This window comes from Microcaecilia unicolor, chromosome 5 (assembly GCF_901765095.1).
Source record: "Microcaecilia unicolor chromosome 5, aMicUni1.1, whole genome shotgun sequence".
Lineage (NCBI taxonomy): Eukaryota > Metazoa > Chordata > Amphibia > Gymnophiona > Siphonopidae > Microcaecilia > Microcaecilia unicolor.
In genome coordinates, this window is record NC_044035.1 from 253387185 (window position 1) to 253408923 (window position 21739).

The 21739-nt window shown below is 39.7% G+C and overlaps 1 protein-coding gene across 1 annotated transcript in view; it reads left to right on the top strand.

The window, feature by feature from the left end:
* Positions 1 to 15866, top strand: part of GSK3B (glycogen synthase kinase 3 beta) — a 362942-nt gene extending 347076 nt beyond the window's left edge. The window contains 3 exon segments of the mRNA XM_030203995.1: positions 2548 to 2734; positions 9677 to 9775; positions 11926 to 15866. Of these exon segments, the coding sequence (XP_030059855.1) occupies positions 2548 to 2734; positions 9677 to 9775; positions 11926 to 11993 (354 nt within the window). The 3' untranslated portion in view covers positions 11994 to 15866.
* The last annotated feature ends 5873 nt before the right edge of the window (positions 15867 to 21739 follow it).

Sequence of the window (21739 nt, forward strand, 5' to 3'; positions counted from 1 at the left end):
AGAGCCGCCTCGCTGCTGCTTCCCGCCTTGTGAAAGCAGGAAGTGACATCAAAAGGGGTAGAATGCAGCATTGAGTAGGCTCTGGGCTTGGCAGCTGATAGGATATGAAAATTGCTGCCTTATGCTCTCTACTGAAATGTGGATGCACTAGGTGTGGGGCCCCCCTAGGAGCGTGGGGCCCTGTGCGACCGCCTCTGCCTAAGACCAGTCCTTTGAACAAGCATAGACTCCCTTCCTCCTCAGCTTCCACCCCCCCCCCCTCCCACACACACACACATACACACACATTAGCACCACCACAGGTTTACCATTTATTATTTATCTGTGATTTTTTCCCCCCTTTTAGCTTGTTTTCCGTAGTAAATGTAGCTACTAGTTGTGGCCTGTGCAGATTTACCATAGTAATCACTTGCCTTCATGACTCATTCTAGGGCTAGAAAAAATGGAGGCTAAATAAATGTTTTCAAATTGTAAAAATAAAGTTTGGCAGAGACAAAAAGTGGACTGCTGATTGTGAATGAGGTGAAACAATTAAGACTTAAAACCTTGATTTTTAATAACCACTTCTGAGATTCCTATTTTTGTTAATGCGTGAAGCTTCTGTACAACTTTCTTCAGAACACTTAGATAGTGCTATAATATGGTACCTATGCTGTGTAGGCATTTATTTTATAAAGGCAACATGTGCCTTGGGGGAGGGAACAGTTATTTTATAAGGTTTTTTTTCCATGGGAAACATTGTTCTACCCACAAAAAAGAGCTTAAAATTACACTGGAGTACCATGTGAAAAATTAAGCATGGTGACAAGAAGGCAAATATTTTTTGAAGATCTACATTGTTCCCTGGGGCGTAACTTGGGCAGAGGAGCATGGATAGATTTGTGAAGTATTTGTATAGTTTGTAAATGTATGTAGGTACAGTTTAGCGGAGAGAACAACCACAAGATGTGGAGGAACGCTCTATCCCTACGACCGTAGCACATAGATACCATAGAGTAGGGTAGGTTGGCTCTTCAAAGGACGAAAGGGAAATGGGACTTGATATACCGCCTTTCTGTGGTATTTTGCAACTACATTCAAAATGTTTACATATATACAGGTACTTATTTTGTACCTGGAGCTATGGAGGGTTAAGCGACTTGCCCACAGTCACAAGGAACTGCAGTGGGAATCAAACCCAGTTCCCCAGGATCAAAGTGCACTACACTAACCACTAGGCTACTCCTCCAAAAGACTTGACACAGCAGCTGTGTTTTGGTGCATGGGCGCCTGCCTCAGGAGTCTGAAAGTACGGTGTATGCTAATATATGCTGTACAATCCAATCTTGCACACAGAGAAGTGGACGATGTTGCAAAATACTATGCTGAAGCCCGGGTTCTGAGAGACAAGCATCCGTAGTTCTTTCAGCACAGAAAGAGGTCACTACTACAACTACTACTACTACTTAACATTTCTAGAGCGCTACTAGGGTTACGCAGCGCTGTACAAAATAAAGAAGGACAGTCCCTGCTCAAAGGAGCTTACAAACCAGGTATAGTCTCGCCAAGCTGCCTCACTGTCTCAAACCGTAAACACACTGCATTAAAGAGCAAGACAGACCCTCTGGAAGAGCCAGCCTACCCTACTGTTTGGTCTGTGGGTACAGTTTAGCCACAATTTCTACAGGTGTGTGAGGCTATTTTATAAAAGCACAGTGTGTCTCTCTTTATAAAGTAGCTCCAAAATAGACTTTACTTGCCCTTCCTATCTAGGCAACCTATTACAAAATTACCCTCCATGTGAAAAAAATGCCCTTTTGTAAAGTAAGGGCCTACATTATACACGATCTGTCTAAGGTTTCACAGATTTTTTTAATCTATGTATCTTCACAGCTTCACCCAGCCCCTAGAAACACATGCTCTTATTTGCTTGAAAGTTTGTTATACATGAAGAGCTTATACTTCTATGTACCTATAATACCACTGGGCAATTTTGTAAGTGCCTATTTCTGTGGGTGAAACACTGTTTTTTCTGCAGAAAATCTATCAGAAATTGCCTGCTTAGTACTCATATTCTGATAATATACCAAAATGAAACCTTAAGTTCTGCATTTGTAAGTTCTCTCAGATTTTCAGTCAAGTATGGTTAATTCAGTGGTTACAAAAATCAGTTGAATACTGTTAAGGTTTACTTATGTCTCCTCTGCCTTATAAGCTGCTTTTATATGTGGAATTCCCTCTCCATTGCCACCTGCATGGTTCATGAAGTAAATGGTGTCAGTCTGTCATCAGAGGCCTAGGATTGACTAATAAGGGCTGACACTTGATGTAGTGACCATATATCTTGTCAATACAACTGTTATATTAGCATATGGCCAGTGGCATGCAGGAAGCCAAGGGAACTTGATATTTCTCTACAAGTCATTAATGTGAGAAAGACCCACCTATGTAAAATCTTAAAACTCCTGACCTGCCAACACAGACAAGGTTAATTGCTCACTCATTTCAGTCAAATCTTTTTTTTTTCCCTTTTTCTTTCCTTTTTTAAAGGGTTATGTCTTTTTGCAGGTCTTCCGACCACGCACTCCCCCAGAGGCTATTGCACTATGTAGCCGCCTACTGGAGTACACCCCCACTGCCCGCTTGACGCCCCTTGAAGCTTGTGCACACTCATTCTTTGATGAGCTAAGGGACCCAAATGTCAAATTACCTAGTGGGCGAGAAAAACCTGCCCTCTTTAATTTCACCACTCAAGGTATGTATTTTTCTTGTGTTCACACCAGAAATTTGCCTATTTTGCACTAGTGCACATTTCCTATAATGTTCACAATTTTTGGCTCTTATTCTTGGTTAAATTTCTGTATGTAAACTCTGTCTGATTCTTTGTATAAAATCAGTTTAATATCATTCATTGTTCTTGTCAGGGTGTCGAGCAATTTTGTATAAAGGCCAGTATGGTATTGTCTTTCCAAACATACAACGGAGAGCGTCAAAGTACACAATACAAACAATCCAGAAAAAAACACAAAGGGCTGTCAAGAATGGAACGTGTGCTTTATTCAAGACCCGATACGGGCCATGTTTCAGCATTACTAACTCCTGCCTCAGGGGTCAATTCATGTTCATTTTCCTGGCATTTTGTTCCACACCAGGCAGTTATTTTGTTTCCATAAGCAGACTTTTATAGTGTTGCGCCACTATATTTTTTTAGTTTAAATTGACCCATCTAGTGTTGCATGAATTGACCCCTGAGGCAGGCATTAGTTACACCGAAACACGATCCGTGTCGGGTCTTGAATAAAGCACACTTCTGTACTTGAGAGCCCTTTGTTTTTTTCTGGATTGTCTTCCCCAAATAATAATCCTAGCTTGTCCATAGTAGTAATTTGCCTACAGAAAGTTAATGGTCACTATAAACAGCAACCCAGATGTTGAGGTGTACCCCTAGCCTTACGGGGACTTGTAAATCAGCATGGTAAAATAACACTTAGCTATACAATTCTCTCATTTAGCATAATTTATTTTGACTTTAATCACATGCTATTTTAAGGACACCCAAGGCTAGTTACAGATAGTAAAATGAAGTAAAAAAATATAATTTCTGTTTCTCTGTTTACTCTGCAGCACTTAACTCTGTCTTAGGTACACCTTGATAAGAGATTGCAAAGTAAAAAAAGAGATACAGCTCCTAAGATAACTACATCATACTGTAAGGGAGATGTCTTAGTTTGATTTGCAAGTAAATTAGGGGCATATACCTGAAGTCCCAGCCATAGATTATAATAGAAAATGTTCAAATGTCAAAGTGGTAAGCAGAATGTTTACAAATCCCTTGTGTAGTATCATACTACAGATCTATATCGCAAGTTTATACTCAACCGATTTAGACATTAACTTCTGGTTAAGAATTCTGAATTTAGCCACTCTACATAAAAGTATTTCCATCAAGCCAAAACTGAGGTGTATTAAATTTAGTTAAATATCATAATACAGGCTACCAAATAACATCAGATAAAATAAAATACAAAATTACCTATTCTGTGTATGCTTGTGATTGAGTATCTATACATGTGTAACAAGATATTCAAAAAGTGTGGATGTAGCTAAGCAATCAGCTTCTCACTGATTAAGTGGGTGATAAATCACATTTTGATCCAGTACACACAAACTGAATACAGAAAATTAGAGTGGACATGTAAGAATTATTTTTCAGAACAGAAAACCTAGAGGGTTTTCTAGGTTAAAGCAGCTCACATTGGTGAGCAAGAAATATCATGTGATTCTGGTTGAATTTTTTTTTTATATGACAAGTAAGGAAAAAGCATGCAGAGCATGGCTCATGCTCTTTCCAGTCACTTCCAGGTGTGTGGATATGTCTGTTGTGAGTTCTGTGTGTGTGGTGTATCGGGGAGGGTGCAGCTAGTGTGAGATCAGGACAACTTGCAGTCATGGGGCAGTTGACATGGGGTGTATCTTGACAGGTGGTGGAGGCATAGTCTTTGGGTGTGGGGCATATTGCAAGGTGATGATGCAGGGCTAGAGCACTTGTGTGGGGATAGTTTTGGGGTGGGGCAGTTAGGGGGCATTTTTTTGATGTGGGTTAGCATTGTGGGGGTAGTTTTTTTTTTGCAGATGTGGCAATTTGTGTGGTGCTGCAGCTGAGGGAGAGTAATTTTTGGGTGTGGGGCAGGTACAGAGAGGATAGATTTTGAGTATGAAGCAGTTTGCGGGTTGATGCAGCCTTAGTAGGGGCAGTTTGCAGGATAGTGGTAAAGTTGCAGGGAGCAATTTATAGGTTTCATGGGGTGGTTTTGGGAGATGGGAACAGTGTGAAGTAGGGGCAGTTTTTTTGGAAGTGGAAACCCTTCTTCCATAGAAATGTATATGACCATTTTGGGTGGGGGAGAGGGTTATTTCCCTAGAACACCAAGTTTAATTTGGCCCATTTTCAAACTCTCTTTTTAAACTTTTTTCCTGTGTGCCAAGTTTCAACCCTTTGTATTAAGTTTTGAGATTTCACCCCCCAGACAGGCATTCTCAATACATTGAGTGTGCAAGTTGCTAGACAAAATAAAAAAAAAACCACCCAATATTGCAACATAAATACTCCAAATCTTAATCTTTTTTCTTGTAATCAGTTCACTTATAATATTTAATAAATTCATAACAAGATCACAAATATGAATTCAAATTCTATAATTTAAATAGTGGGCCCTAAATTTAAATTTTAAGGAACCCTTTTACTATAGGGCATTAGAATCTGGGTTTTCATGCTTTTCAGTCATTGGCTGAAAAACATCCCTTTTCATTGCACACTGAGCTTGCTTGAGAAAGCAGCTTATGGAAATGGAAAATAGAAAATCAAGTAAGCTGTTACTACTTAATGACTGCAACTTTGAAGTTCAGCAAATTGTTTCAAACTTCAAACAGACATTTCAAATTCGTACTTATGGATATCGTCTGGTGGGTGTGTGTTTTTTCTATTTGGTCTAACCAAATAAACATGCTTCCAAGAATTAGATTATCAACATGAGATATATAATAAAAACACTCATAATGAGAAAATGAACTTCAATTTTATTAGGATGCAGTGCATTTTGGGGGCATTTGTTAACAGAGCGTGCTGATGTCATTATCTACTGGTGTTAGTATGTGCTGCTAGTAACTCACCCCCTTCTTTAAGTATTATGTAAATTTTTAGCTTATATTTGTTGGGGATGATATTCAAAGTGATTTAAGCGGGCAGGAGCCTCTCCTGCCCGCTTAAATCGCTTTTTGCTACGTAAGTGGGGATATTCAGTGGCACTTAATTGGAGAGTGCCACTGAATATCCCCTCAGACCACCCAGCTAAAAAATGGGTAGGTCAGGGGTGGAGTTAGGGAGGAGCCCCAGGTTATGAGGGTGCTGGCACCCTCATAGCTAAGCAGCTTAATTTATGACAGCTCAAAAGCTGTCCTAAATAAGGCCACTTAGCTAAGTGAGTGCTGTCTCTCAATATCGGGCCAGCACTCACATAACTTTTTTTTTTCTTCTTTAAAAAAAAAAAAGCCCCTGAGCCCCCTCTAACCCCCCCCCCCCCCCCCCCCCCCCGCGAATGGCCCCTCTTTCCTTCCCCACTGCCCATAGCCCGTGCCAAGACCCCTCCACTTCCCCCAGCTGTGCAAGTAAGCCTTCCTCCCCCAGGCCTACCTGTAGTCCTGGTGGTCCAGTGGGGTCGTTGGCAGGAGTGCAGCCCCCTTGTGATGCCGGTCTAAAATGGCTGCCACGAACTTTCGTGGAGTTTGTGGTACTTCGAGCTGCCACAAGAGGTCATAGCAGCCATTTTAGAGAGGTGCCGCATGGAGCAGGAGTGTGGGGGCTGTGTTCCTGCCCCAAACAACACTGTTGGACAATGCTTGAGCGCAGGTCTATGCTTAAAAATCCTGCGCAGCACTCAGGCCTCTTGCAGCTTCACACCTGGGTGAGGATAGTGTGGTAACAAAAGAGAGGGTTCAAAAGTACACAAACAGTAAAAGAAAAAAGCAGGACTCTAGTAAGATTCATGTTGGATTTGCCATCCTTGCAGGAAACAGATATAGATAAGCTACAGCATTTTTTAATCATCCAGTTGAGTGTACTTGTAGAATTGCTTAAGGGAGTTTTCTTCGTCCCTTTTGTCTTTATTTTCGAGAGCGATTGTATCCTTGGACCTCTGAGGCAGGCATTGGTATGCTGAAACACGGCCCATGTCGAGTCTTTATGAATAAAGGGCTCTCTTGATTGTTCCAGTCTTGAAGACCCTGTTGTGCTTTTTTTTCTTTTGCTGGGGAAATACATGGTAACAGAAGGCCTGGAAGGGGGTGGAGGTCAGAAGGGGAGATCAAATGCTGGCAACTTGGGTGGGGTTTGAGTAATGAGGGGAAGGACAGGTGCTGGCTACCTCGAGATGTGGGGATAGAGGGTGAAAGGGGAGGAGAGATGCTGACCAATTTGTGGGGGGAGGGGGGGTAGAGAGGGAAAGGGGAGATGAGATGCAGGCCACTTTTGGAAGGGACAAGGCCTTGAGCCAGCATGGTGTGATAATAAAGTTGAAGGCTTGCCTAGGGCATCAGTTACTCTTGGGTTGGTCCTGGATCTTCTGTTTACTGATCGGTGAATTTGCAGTGTTTAAAACAGCTGATGTTGCCACTCTATCCCAATTCTGTACTGCATTGAAATATGTCAGATCAAGAAATGCCATTGTAAACTTAAGGAATCGGTCAGTTATTTATTGCACACAATTATTGGATGCGAATATTAATATACTACATGCTAGGTGGAGTAGCCTTTCTTTCCTATACATTATACTTTGGTTTACTATTCCTTAAGCTCTTGATTGCACAAAGTGCTTTACTCTCTGTTAAGATTTGTAGTGTGAATCATTCATCTCATTTAATTGATGATAATTCAGTGCAGCATGTGTTTGTCAGCTGATTGTGATTTAGGCAGGCCACTATTGGAGACAGGATGCTGGGTTCAATGGACCTTGGTCTAATTTAGCATGGCTATCTTTTTGTTCTTATGCTTAGTGTACAGCTATAAGAAGTGCAACAACTCACTGCATGTTCTTGCTTTCTCATTTGTGTAATCAAACCTTACACTTATATCCCATTTTTTTCAGCCTTTTAGGGGGAAGGGGCTGGATTTTACAGTTAGCTTCTACCTTTTTCATTTGTAGCTCAAGTTACAATATAAGCTTGTAACTGAGGCAATAAGAGGGTAAGTGACTTGCCCAAGATCACAAGGAGAGTTGGTGGGATTTGAACCCTAGCTTCTCTAATTCTCAGCCCACTGCCTTAACCACTGGGCTCCTCCACTCATAGGACTTCCCAAAGCATTTCATGAAATGATCGAACACTTAAGCAGATGGGGAGGGACATTATAAGCTGGAGAAGGTAGAGTCTACAGAATAAAGGAGGTAGAGATCCTAACACAGGGATGCATGAGTTCAAGCCTTGAGTGCTGCAAACAGCCCAGGTTTTCAGGATATCCCTATTGAATATGCATATGGGTTTGACGCCAGACTTGAGACTATTGGACTTAGAACGGAAGTGGAAAGGGAATTGCGACGTCGGATCAATATCATAAACGAGATAAGTTTGCCACTCAGTCACTGAAGGCGCTGATAGATATTTAATTGCTATATGAATAAGCAAACAAGTTTATAATGGGACTTGTTAACACAGCCAGTTGACTTTTTCAGTGTTTGCCAAGAGTGGTAAAAAAATATGCTAAAACCTGTAGAGGACAAAGTGCTTTATGCATTTTTGTATATACCATTACTTCAACAGAAAGAGTGAGATATTCTTTTATTGTTGAATTCCAGTGTGATTGTTTAGTGTGAATCAGTATGTGTTGTGTGGTAAGGATATGAGAATGAATGTAGCTAGAGGAGGTTTGCAGGCTCATTTTCAAAGCACTTAGCCTCCCAAAGTTCCATAGAAACCTATGGAACTTAGCCTCCCAAAGTGCTTTGAAAATATGCCTCATAGGTAAATTCATCATTTGGAATACTTTTTTTTTTTTTTTTAAGTGTTATAAAAATAAAGCTGAAGTTGAAATTATTATACATATTATATGTAGTTACGTGTTTGGTAAGGTAATGAATATGCATGAGAGATGTACATGGATATTAACCTTCATTGTATGCAAATATCTCATGTATATTCATTAAGGGTAGTTTGTTATTGGGGACTGCTTGCCCCAGAATTGGTAGCATGGAATGTTGCTGCTAATTGGGTTTCTGCTTGGTACTTGTGACCTGGATTGGCCACTGATGGAAGCAGGATACTAGGCTAGATTTAACCCAATATCGCTATTATGTTCTTAAAGATATCCTGAAAACCTGGGCAGTTCACAGCATTTGAGGCCTGAATCCTTGCATCTTTGTCCTAACAGTAATTGAGGGGGGAAAAGGCCAGGTGAATTAAAAACTGAACCAGAAACATTTTCCTCACTAGAAACTCATAGGTGGCCATGTCATCTTGCATTCATGCCATAATAAGCAAAGTGGTGAAACCATATGACCACTTTGTAACCTCCACACATGGTATGTGAACTGGTCACTAGTGGGCTTGGATGATAAAGGGGATGGGCCGACTTCGCTATGAGGAAAGGTTGAAGCAGCATGGAGAAAAGATGGCTGAGGGGAGATATGATAGAGGTATATAAAATAATGAGTAGAGTGGAACGGGTAGACATGAATCGCTTGTTTACTCTTTCCAAAAATACTAGGACTGGGTGGAGGCACACAATGAAGCTATAAAATACTACATTTGAAACAAATTGGAGAAACTGTTTCTTCACTCAACTCTGAAATTCATTGCCAGAGCATGTAGTAAATGCAGTTAGCTTAGCGGAGTTTAAAAAAAGGTTTGGATATCTTCCTAAAAAAAGGTCCACAAGCCATTATTAAGATGGACGGAAAATCCACTGCTTCATTTCTAGGATAAGCAGCATAAAATGTATTGTACTCTTCTGGGATCTGGGATCTTGTCAGGCACTTGTGACCTGGATTGGCCACTGTTGGAAACAGGATACTGGGCTTGACGGACCTTCGATCTGTCCCAGTATGGCAACGCTTATGTTCTTATGTGCATTTCTAGTTTCTGTGATAGACAAGGTGAAAAAGTCTTTTGGAAAGTATATGTTAACGGTGCTGTACTGTATCTCCCCCAGAGCTGTCAGGTAACCCCTCTCTGGCTGCCGTTCTCATCCCTGTTCATGCTCGGGGTCCAGGAGTTGCTTCAACCCCTACAAATGTTACAGCAGCCCCAGGTGAGCTATAGCTTATCAGTCTTAAAACTTTCCTTCCTAAGAGTCATACCACTTCTGTTTTCTACCATTTTCCCCCCCCCCTTGCACTTAAGTACTCGGGACTTATTCCAAAAATATTTTCGAACAAGTGATTTTGGAAAATATATTATTTGACTTTTATAGCACATCGGGTGAATCTTGAGGCACAAACGTCTGCTTGACTTGATTTATCAAAGGTATATGCCCATGCTCTTCTGTGAAAAAAGCCTTTCAAAAATTAGACTTCTGTATCTTACTACTTAGATATGAAAAGATTGGATGATAGTAGCAGTACACAGAGCAACAGTGAATCAATACATGTGCCAAACAACAAGATGGGTTCAATGGCATCAACATACCACTTCCCACCCTCACAAAAACAGAAGGGGCTCAGCAGACCCAGCACCATAGAACATCAATACATCTTTCAATAAAAATGAATAAGCCAAATTACTACAAATCACTAAATAGAAAATTCATGCTAACAATATCCAGTCCCGGTCATACAAATGGAACATGGAGACCAAATGCAGAATCATTGACCACAAACTAGATATAGAAATATGTAGACAAATTAAACAGACCTCAAGAAGCCAGCCTTTGCATGTGACTCAACACAAATCAATCTGTGTCTCCCTGTCCACCCCTGTCCCAAATGATTAAAGAACAGAAACTGCTACTGCCACTAGCAAAAGAAGAGCTCAAGTATTTGGGGGTATATGTTCCATCAGACCTTACTAAGCTATATGAGCTATATGTTCAGCATCTCCCCTTTGTGGCCTTATCCTCCCCCCATGTTCAGCATCTCCTCTCTGTGTCCCTGATCATCTTTGCTTTCCTATTCTTTCATCCATATCATGTCTGTGTCCCTATGCCATCCAGCATTTCCTATGTCCATTGCCTCCCCTCCCCCCTCCTGCAGATGCAGATTCAGCATTGTGCCTCTGTCTCCTTACCCTCTCCCTGTCCAGCATTGACCTTCTGTGTCCCTGTACCTATCATCACCCTTCTCTGTATCTCTAACCCTCCCCATGTCCAGCTTTTCTCCTCTCTCTGTGTCCCTGTCCCTCCCCATGTCCAGCTTCATTCCTCTGTCTGTCCTTCCTGCTCAACATGGTCCAGGATCTTTCCTATTCCTTATCCCAACCCCCATGTGGTCCAGCATTTTTGTCTTTCTCCTCTGTAATCCTCCCCCCATCCAGAATCTTTCCTTCCCTCTGTGGGTCTAGTATTTTTCACCCTCCTTCCTCTCTTCCCTCTATCCCCAACAGTGCAACCTGTCTCCCTTACTCTCTCCCCATGGTCTGGCCTATCCCCCACTCTCTAGCCCCAGATAGTCCATTATATACCCCCTCTACATAACCCCCCACCCCCCAAAAAAAAAAAAAAAAAATCCATCTCCATTTTCCCTGGTTCCCTTACCCTTAGTCCTGTATCTCTTGTGTCTTGCCCCCTCCTCCCCACCCCCACAGGTCCAGCATCTCTCACTTTCTGTTCCTCCATCAGCGCCCCCCCCCCCCCCCCCCAAGTCCTTCAAACCTGAGTTTTTTGCCAGGAGCGGTACAATAGCATGCTGCCTGTGCTAGTGCTGGGGTCTTTCCTTTGCAACATCCCACCCCTTCTAACTTCCTGTTTATACATAGACAGGATACAGCAGAGGAAAGGCTCTGGCATCAGTCAGTCAAGAGCCCAGGTCTGAAAGATCCAGCTTGGGTGGGGGGGGGGGGGGGTTGCTGGGGGCAGGAGAAGGCAGGCATAAGAGATGCCAGACTATTGGGTGGTGGGGGGGTGGGGGGGAAGAGGGAAAGACAAAGGTGCTGGATGCACATCGAGGGAGGGGGGAGCAAGGGAGGGGCAGCTGCTGTTGCAAATTTTCCAAAAAGAAAAAAAGATCATGTCACAGCAGGGCTTTGGAGATTCATTGAATCCCTTGAACGCTGTGGTTACACACTTTGCCCAAATACATTTTATAAACTTATTTCTGAAGATATAAATCTTTAAGTGTATATGCAGCTATTTTTGAAAAAAACTTTCCTTAATTTTGCTTTTATGTTGAAAATTTTAAATATGTTGTATTCAGTTACACCAGTACCTCTCTGTAAATCATTTCTCTCCCATTCCTCTTTCAACAGAAGCAAATGCTGGAGACCGTGGACAGACCAACAATGCAGCTTCCGCATCTGCCTCAAACTCTACCTGAATAAATCAGGGGCCACAGCAGCATGGGGGAGGGTTGGAAAAGCACCAGTTATTGAGTCTCACTCTGCAACACTGGTCAGATTTTGAGAGAAAATATTAAAAAGAAGAAGAATGATTTTTTTAAAAGAAAAATCTGTTCCTTTTAGTGGTTCAGTTTTTTTTTATTATTATTATTTAATCTTTATATCAATACCAGTCAGTTTTGCTGTAAGCTTACTATGAGGGAATCCTAGGAGGTAGGAGAGAATGGGGGGATTGATGCTGAGGAAGAGAAATACCTCTCTCCCGTGGCAGTCTTTGTATTCAGCATCTGCTGCTGTGTTTCCAAATATGACTTTTGCCTCGTGTTCACCCTCCCAATGGCAATGATGAAGAAAAATTTAGCCTTTTGCTCAACTTGATTTAACTTTGTTCCTCCTTCCCCTTTTGTCTGTTTTTTCCGTCATATTTTTCCCCTTTATAAAGTGAAGTCTTGAGGCTTTAGTGTCATTCAGTCTGAATTTGGTTGGGAGCTTAGCAAATGAAACTGAAAACCAGTCTAATCATTTCTTCTATGTTTGAACCTCATGTTTGGATTTTGAAGAATTGTCTTTGGCTACAGGTGGTTGTGCAGGAGAAAGCGAGAAAGAGCACGAATAGCTAGGGCTAAAAAAAAGTACGATTGAAGTCTGATGTTTCCAGTAAAAGATGTTTTGTTTTAATTAAATATTATCAATTAAGAGCTGGTCTCAGTAGATGGTGAAGAAAAAGTCCTTCAAACAGTTTCAGTATAAAAAAAAAAAATCAAAATTTAGCTAGCTTCAGTGGAGCTCAGTTGTAGCAACAATGTGTGGGCCAGTCAACTCTGCTGTTCAGAGAAGGAGGCACCCAGACCATGTCTGCAGTGGAGGGCCATTTAGATGCCCTTTGACACAGCGACTATGGAAGGTGCTTTCGAGCTACTGCCTCTGGGCTTGCTGACACAGCAGTTTTATAATGTGAACTGTTAACAATCTACTGGTTTATTTTTTAATTAATTTTATTGAGAGAAGGCAGGATTGCAAATATCCACACTATAGTTTTAATTTTAAACCCAGATCTAGACTTTGTATTTAATTTTTTTTAACCTCATGCTTTTTTTTTTATCTATCCTTATTTATTGCTGCATGTCAGATATGCTATTATGATATTGAAATGGTAGACAATAAACTGAGCATCAAAATATCCAGTTACCTGTACCTACTGACGTGTAAGAAAGTGGACTTCATAAATGTGTGCGTTTATGTATTTGTATATATACGCACACACTCCAGATACCATTGTATATAATATGGGTGTGTACATACATGTATACATATATTCAGTGCTTTTTTAATATGTTGTCTAGCATATGAAAGTGAAAGAAATAAGAATACATGCTTCTGTTAAATACGGGGTAAGGTGTTAAATTGAGATTGGTTCAAGCATCGGATTTTTGTTTGCTCATTTAAAAGCAATATTCCTTGAAGAGGATAATCAGTCTTTGCATTACATAAAAATAACTCATCAGTACTCATGAGGACCACCACCTTGTGGGTTGAATATATTCATTCAGAATAAACAAAATGGACCTTTAATTCATCCAGTTGCATCTGGATACTTGCTTGATCTTTGATTTTTCAGACACAAAATGGTCTCTTGTTTTTCCCACTTTACAGCAGTTTCCTTTCTGCTTTGATGCCCCCATCACAACTAAGGCCAACCACAAAGCAACAAAAAGATGAAGTGCATAATGCAAATGCTTTTCAGTCCCAGTAGCCACGAAAGTTGGAACATTTTTTTTAATGAGAGAGAGATAACATCCTCAGATATATCTGTTGGATTATAAAATAAGTTTACAGGTTTTACTCTCCCTTTATTTGGCTTAACTACAAGGCCCATTAGTTCTTTTCAGATTTTTAATGGTGGAGGAAAGGATATGTCTGAGGTGCTCAACATGTATCAAGGACCTAAATAAAGCTTTAAAAAAAGTCTTAATTAAAGATGTTGGTCAGTAAGCAAATCTGGAAGTATGTATTTGAAGCACATGCACACAAACACTCTTAGACCATACTTTCAAGACCTGGAAGAGGATACAGGGCGTCAGTGCAGGCGAATGCGTTGTATAACTAGCTGGCTAGAACAGATAATTAACACCCTGTATTAGCATGGACTTTTGCTGACAGTTTATTACCAATTTTTGCTACAAAAGATTTTTGCTTGTTTAAGGAGCCACTTTGTGTTTTTGTTTTTGTTTTTTTTGGTTATGTGTTTTCTTCATGGGGAAGAAAGGGTAATACAGAAAATGAAGAAGTTATATTTTTATTACATTTTCTTGCTTAATGGGTGGGGGGGTGCAGTCAAATCAGATGCTTTCATAAAGGATCTTGGCTGGAATTATTTTGTACACCTGAGATTCCAGATCCTTATTAAGAAAAATTAAAAAAAAAAAGAGAAACCTTAAAATAAAAAGCAAAACAAAAAAAAATGTAAATATAAAGCTCCCCACCAAATCCAAGCTTGTACATTTTTTTATTTTAATTTTTAATGTTTTTTTTATTTTTTATGTAAATATGTGGACCCAGGAACTGTTATTAATGAGCAAAATGTTACCATTCAGGGCAGTGATTCTGTTTAATAATCAGACAAGTATAAGTAGACGAGCTTGTTAAAGCCATATAGTTTTAATTCTGTACAGTAGGTGCCAGCCTGTATTATTGTAACAATAACTTTAGCAATGTATAGTGTATCTATATAGTTTGGAGTGCCTTTGCTTCCATGGGTTTCAAAATTTTCCTTTTTCCCTTCTACACATTGTGTCCTTATTTCCCAAACCCTGAAGTACTCTAAGATTTTTTTTTTTTTTTTAAGGTTTGTAATACCATTTTCAGTAGCAGAAAAAAATAATCCTACATTTGTTTGTTCAAGCCATGGCTTAGACTTCATTTATGTCCACCATTGGCAGTAACCAACTTTATTTATCATAATCCCTCATTCTGTGTGTGGCACCAATCCTGTAGATGGTGGCTAGTGACTTAGGTCAATTTTGCTCGTCTCCCTAACCTTCCCCTGCTCCTGTGATGTGTAGAAGTTTTTAAACCCATTTTCTTAGCATGCTGAGGAAAAGTTGAGAAAACTGGGTTTTGTAAATGGGATAGGACCTGGGGATAATTGAAGAAAAGTACCTTTTTGGACCCACTGTGCCTGTTCAATGGTCAGTTAGCCCAGTTGAAGGGCTTATGGTAAAGATCAGGTCGTTTGTGTTTCCCACCAAGTAATCCAGCAAGGTGATCTTGAATTTTTATAAAAACTTTAAAAATAAACCAAAGGTTACTGCTCTTCTAACCATTTTTCTTGATAATCGTATTAGATGTGAGGTTTTTGGTTTGAGAAAATATGTGAGCATATATCTTAAAAGGTTGTATGTCCACTGTGTGTGTGTCTGGGGTACAGTCTGAGTAGTATCTCCCCCAGTGGGCTTCATTTTAGATGTTTTAATTTTCAAATTTGAGACATTATAATCCTTTGTTTTCTTAATGTTAATAGGTCCCATTTGCTTGTTCTTCTGTTGCTTTTGAAATATATTCTGAATGATAGTGTTGTATTTGGGTGTGAGGAATAGAATCATATAACATAATCAAGGACTTCACTTTCACCAAGATAACCCTTGTTCCTAAGCCACTAAGTTTAAAAAGCACAGAAAAGTAACAAATCAGGATCCAATTTTTTTTTCTTGCAAGTAAACTAGATCCTTTTGGTCCTTACAAGGGTGGGGGAAGGGAAAGGAGGGGTTCATTTTAAATGATCATAGTTTGTCTTTGTTTTGGCAAAACTGCAATAAAAAGCAAAACAGGGACTCGGTGAGATTGCAAAATAAGGGCAGTTACCTGTGGGTTTTGTTTTAAAATGTAGCTTCTTTGTGTAGTTTTTCTTGCTATATATTTTTGCTTGCTTATAAAACTTGAGTTCATAAGTGTGCTGCTGATGGATTACTTGGCCTACACACAAATTAGCGTGACCACTACTATCTGAACAGAATCAAAAGATATATTAAAAATAAAAAAGTTAAGGACTGTGGGTTATATATAAACTATTGTATACACGAGCAAAATGTCTTGATTAAAGAAAACTGTATACGATTATTACTACTTGAATGCCTCTGTGACTGAAATTTTATTTCATTTTTAATTTTTTTTTTTTTTTTTTGTGGAAAGTATGCTTAATGTTTTGGTCCTGTTCTCTCTTACTCCTTCCCCTGCTGTAAATACATTTTGTTCTATGTGACTCTGTTCAGAAATAGTTACTGGTACTGTAATTTGCATTAAATAAAATGTAGTTTAGCCTGAAAATGATATTAAAAACACAAACAAATGTGTGTATGTGTGATCTTTGAGTGCTTTCTCCTCCTCCACTTTCATTCTTCCCCTACTTTGTGCTTCAGAACAGCTTAGTGTGAATTAGTTGTATTGCAGAGGATTTTACTTTAGTTATATTAATTTGAATTTTCTTAGAGAACTGGAAGGACTGTCTAGGTTTTACTGAGGATTTTGGAGACATGAATCATAAATGCTATTTTCTTTGTTGCTCTACAGATAGCAACAAAGAAAAAATGCAGTTCAGATAGGAGCAACATCTATCTCCAGTTATGAGTCAACAGTCTTATTTTGAAAAGTCCCTCTCCCCAGCATAGTAATAGTCCATGATGATTGGTGAAAGAATACAGCTAACTTATTGAAACACCTGTTTCATTGTATTTTACATTCTGCCTTTACTTTGCAGTACAACACAGATCACAGAAGAAAACATAACATGAATATCTTATATATCTTAAATTACAAAAGTACTGTAACACAAAAGGAAAAAGAACATAAGAACTTCCATACTGGGTCAGAGCAAATGTCCATCAAAAAGTGGCTTCCCCCAAGTCAATTATGGACGTTTGCTCCATGAACTCAGCTGAGTCTTAAAACACAGCTACACTAACAGCTTTTACCACATCTTCCGGCAGTGGGCTTTTTTCCTCCCAGTTTTGATAATCTGCTTACGTCTCCATGATGGAGTCTCGAAACAAAGTACAATTAAAAACAAATAAGAATGACCTATATCATTACAACATAAAATAACCCTGTCCCCCAAATTATATTAAGTAGTCTTAAACCTGTCATTTACAGAATAACCAAGTTTATAAACCCTTCCTAAAAGCCATATTGTTGCTTGAAAGAAAAAGTGTCATATGTTCAATTTTTGTGTGAAATGAGAGAGATGTATATTTTAGTACAGTGTTGTAAGATCATCTTGAATGCAAACTGTTGTAACTTCTGAAAGGCCCTATCTCAAGTAAATTAAAATTTGATATATTGATGATAATTAATACTAGCATTAAACTTCACATCTCATTTTCTGTGTTTCTCATCAAGCATTCATTTTGCTTTCAGGTGATCATTTATGAAAATTCCCTCCAAATTCCACAGTCTGGGCGCAAAGCTGCCATCCACTTTCCTATTTGTTTTAAATGTACTATTAGTAACTTCATGGCATCTTTATGTGTGGTTTTGGTTTGTTTGTTGTTTTTGAAAGTAAACAATCTATTTGAATTTACTAATTCCGCTATTTTTTTTTTGAGATGCAGTGACCAGAATTGCAAAATAATATTCAAGGTATGGACACACCATGAAGTGATACAGAAGCATTATATTCTTTGTTTTATTTGCTATTCCTGTCCTAATATTGTTTGCTTTTTTTTAGCTGCCAGCCTGCCACTGCACCGTGAGCAGATTTCAACATATTGTCCAGATGATGGCTAGATTCTTTTCCTGGTTGGTGACTCCTAGTGTGAACTTAGATATAATTTGGGTTATTTTTCCTTATGTGTATCACTTTACACTTGTCCACCACAAATTCCATCTGCCATTTGGATGTCTAGTCTCCAAGTTTCATACTGTTCTGACATTTTCACTATCATCCTGCAATTTAACAACTTTGATTCATTTGGAGGCATATTTTCAAAGTTACATAGAGGAGCATTTTCGATATGACATCTAATTCCGACTTTGGACGTTTTGCAAAAATCATCCAAAATCTGAATAGGGAAAGGAGGTCATTTTCAAAAAAGAAAAACATCTGTCTTTTTTTGTTTTGTTTCAAAAATACTGTTTTCAAGATGGTTTTGTGATTTGGACGTTTTGTTTTTGGTCCATTTTTGAAAAAAGGAAGCCCCACGTGCAATTCAAGCCACTTGGATGTAGATGGAGCCAACATTTTTAGTAGACTGGTCCCCCAGACATCCCAGGAAAGCAATAGGGCACCCTTGGGGGCACTGCAATGGACTTCATAAAATGCTCCCAGGTCCACATCTCACCATTGCTCCCTTATCTTTTCTGCTGAGCCCCCCAAAACCCACTACCCACAACTATACACCACTACTATAGCCCTAATAGGTGAAGGGGGTACTTACATGTGAGTACAGTGGGTTTCTGGTGAGCTTTGGAGGGCTCACAGTTTCCTCCACAAGTGTAACAGGAAGGGGGAGGTATGGGCCTGGGTCTACCTGTCTTCAGTGCACTGCACCCACCATTAGACTACTCCTTGGACCTGCGTGCTGTTCTAATGGACCTGAGAATAATATCTGAGGCTGGCAAGTAATGTTTTTAATCTTATTTTTGTGAGGGTGACAGTTCTAGCTCAAAATGTCTTCGTTTCAGTCCTGGATGTTTTTGTTTTGTTCCATTATGGCTGAAAAACGTCAAGTATTAGGAACGCCCAGATCTCGCTCTTAACCTTAACACACCCCTGACGTGCCCCCTTGTGATTTGAACGCACTTCTGACGAACTTCATAGAAAAACGTATAAAAATTGATTTTGAAAATACTTTTTGGACGTTTTTCTCTTTTGAAAATGAGCTCAATAGTAACCTATAGAACTTTGTAAGTCTTAGGTCCTTTGAAAATGAGCCCTTTGATGTCATCTGCAGATTTGATCACCTTGCTTCTATTTACAGATCTTTTATAAATATTGTTAAAAGAGCAGTTATTTTGCTCTAAGCCCCTGGGGTACTCTACTGCTCACCTTTCTCCATTGAGAAAATTAGCCATTTAACTTTTCTCTTGTTTTCTACCTTTTAACCTGTTCCCAGTCCACAATAGGATATTGCCTCCTATCCCATGCCTTTTAATTTCCTCAAGAGCCTCTCATGAGGAACGTCATCAAATGCTTTCTGAAAATCTAGATACACTTATGGAGGTTATTTTAGAAGCATCATCACGTATAAAGTATGACATTTACACATGTAAACGAGAATTTCAGAAAACCACTATTTTACACATGGAGATCCTTACTTTGCAAAGATTTTAAGGGGGCATGGCTTGGGCATGCCAAACATCTACACTTTTCTTAGAGGTGGCTTTTTCTTCCTGTGACGGTTGTTGGCAGCCTCTACTCTCCGTGTCCTGTGGAGTTGGACTCCTTATTGATCTATTTGTTTCCTCATCTAGATGCGCCACACATTTTTCAGTAGACCTGCAGTTTTTGTTTTTCAGCCATAGACATCGAACATACCTTGTTAATGGAACTGTCACCCACATCCTTCACCCCATCCCCTTGCAAGAAATGTATTTCATCATAAGGATTTTTAAATATTCTTTCAGAGACTGAAGAGAAAATGACATCAAGAGCAACAACGTATTACAGAAAGGAAGAGACATTATACAATTGCTAGTTAATAAGTAGTAGTACCTGATACAACTGGTATTACATAATCAGTAGTGAAGATGATGGGTTTTTAACCCTTCTTAAGGTTACCCATTTGTGGGGGAGAGGTTCTCTTTGATATGTTAAGCTGAATTACATGCATTCTTAACTATTCCAATAGGGCCCAACAGGTAAAGGCAATATTCTGCAAGTTATCCAGCCTTAGTCTGGATTCTAGAATGCTTTAACACTATTATTATTACTATTATTATTGCATTTGTACCCCACATTTTCACACCTGTTTGCAGGCTCAATGTGGCTTACATAATACTGTCGAAGGCGTTTGCCCAGTCGGTTGACAACAAATACGGGTTGTATAGAGATCGAATGAGGTATATGTGGAGGATTGGAAAGGATGAAGATTACGTGATGTCCGGTGCGATCATTAGTCATGTTATGTTCCTGGGTGAAGAGGTTTAAGTGGGGTCATTGGGATAGGCCTTTTTGAAGAGGTTGGTTTTTAGTGATTTCCTGAAGTTCAGGTGATCTTGGATTGTTTTCACCGCTTTTGGGAGGCCATTCCATAGTTGTGCTCGTATGTAGGAGAAGCCGGATGTGTGAGTTGTTTTGTATTTCAGTCCTTTGCAATTTGGGTAGTGTAGGTTTAGGTATGATCTTGACGATCGGGCTCTGTTTCTTATTGGTAGATCTATAAGGTCTATCATGTATCCTGGGACTACGCCGTATATAATTTTATGTACTAAAGTGCAGATTTTGAAGATGATCCGTTCTTTGATTGGGAGCCAGTGCAGCTTTTCTCGAAGGGAGTATAACATGATCTTTTAGCATTCCTGGGGGGTAGGTCTATCAGGTCTGACATATGTAGGCTGGTGCATCTCCGTGAATGATTTTGTGGACTAGGGAGCATATTTTGAATGTGATGCGTTCTTTGAGTGGGAGCCAGTGTAGTTTTTCCTCGTAGGGGTTTAGCACTGTCATATTTAGTTTTACCAAATATAAGTCTAGCTGCAGTGTTCTGGGTTGTCTGAAGTTTCTTGATTATTTGTTGTTTACAGCCGGCATAGAGTGCATTGCAGCCTTAACTATTCTAGACGACTGAGTACTGTTGATTGTACCAGGTTGTGGAAAACTGTCCTTGGGAAGAAAGGTCTTATTCTTTTTAATTTCCACATTGAGTGGAACATCTTGGTTGTGTCTTTCGCATGATTCTCGAGAGTTAGGTGTCGGTCGATGGTCACTCCAAGAATATTTAGGGTATCTGAAATTGGAAAGTTCAGATTTGGAGTATTAATGGCGGTGAATTTGTTTTTGTTATGTTGAGAGGTGAGTATTAGGCATTGGGTTTTTTCTGCATTAAGTTTCAGCTGAAATGCATCCGCCCATGAATGCATGATCTGGAGACTTTGGTAACTCAATGATTTTCCAGCAGAGATGCAGTAATTGTAGACACTATCCTGCAAGTTACTAAGAGGAAGCCACTGGAGTGACAGTTAATGAGTCCTATCAAATGGGAACGAGGAGCCATTGGTGCAGCTGCTGATGGCCCTTATCCTATGAACTGTTCTCTGCTAGTCTGCACTTTATACAGTATAGCTGATGTTTTTCTGGCACAGCTGCACATAGTTTGAAGAGCAACAGTTATTGCACAGCCCAGTAGAAGATACTACATTACAGCTTGAGAGGAGTGGTAGAACTCTGTGATTGCACTAATTTTAACCCCCACAGTTTTCTAGTTTTTTATGGATTGAGTGGGAAGGCTGAGTTGCTATGGGCTGAAATTCAGGGCCAGAAAGCAATAGCATTACTGTTATTAGGACAAGGCTCATCTTGAGGTCAAGAAGTAGATTATCTCCACTACCAGTGTGCCTTGTAATAGCTGTTGAAATAAGTAAGAGATGATATTTGATAGGAGAGCTTGTTCCTTCTGGATAGAAATTGGAAGACGAGAAGAAACCAGAGATTGAGCTATGAAGAGGAAGAGTCAGAGAATGAGGACAAATCTAGATGCTGGTGGACTGAGGCAAATGACACAGTCAAAATGAT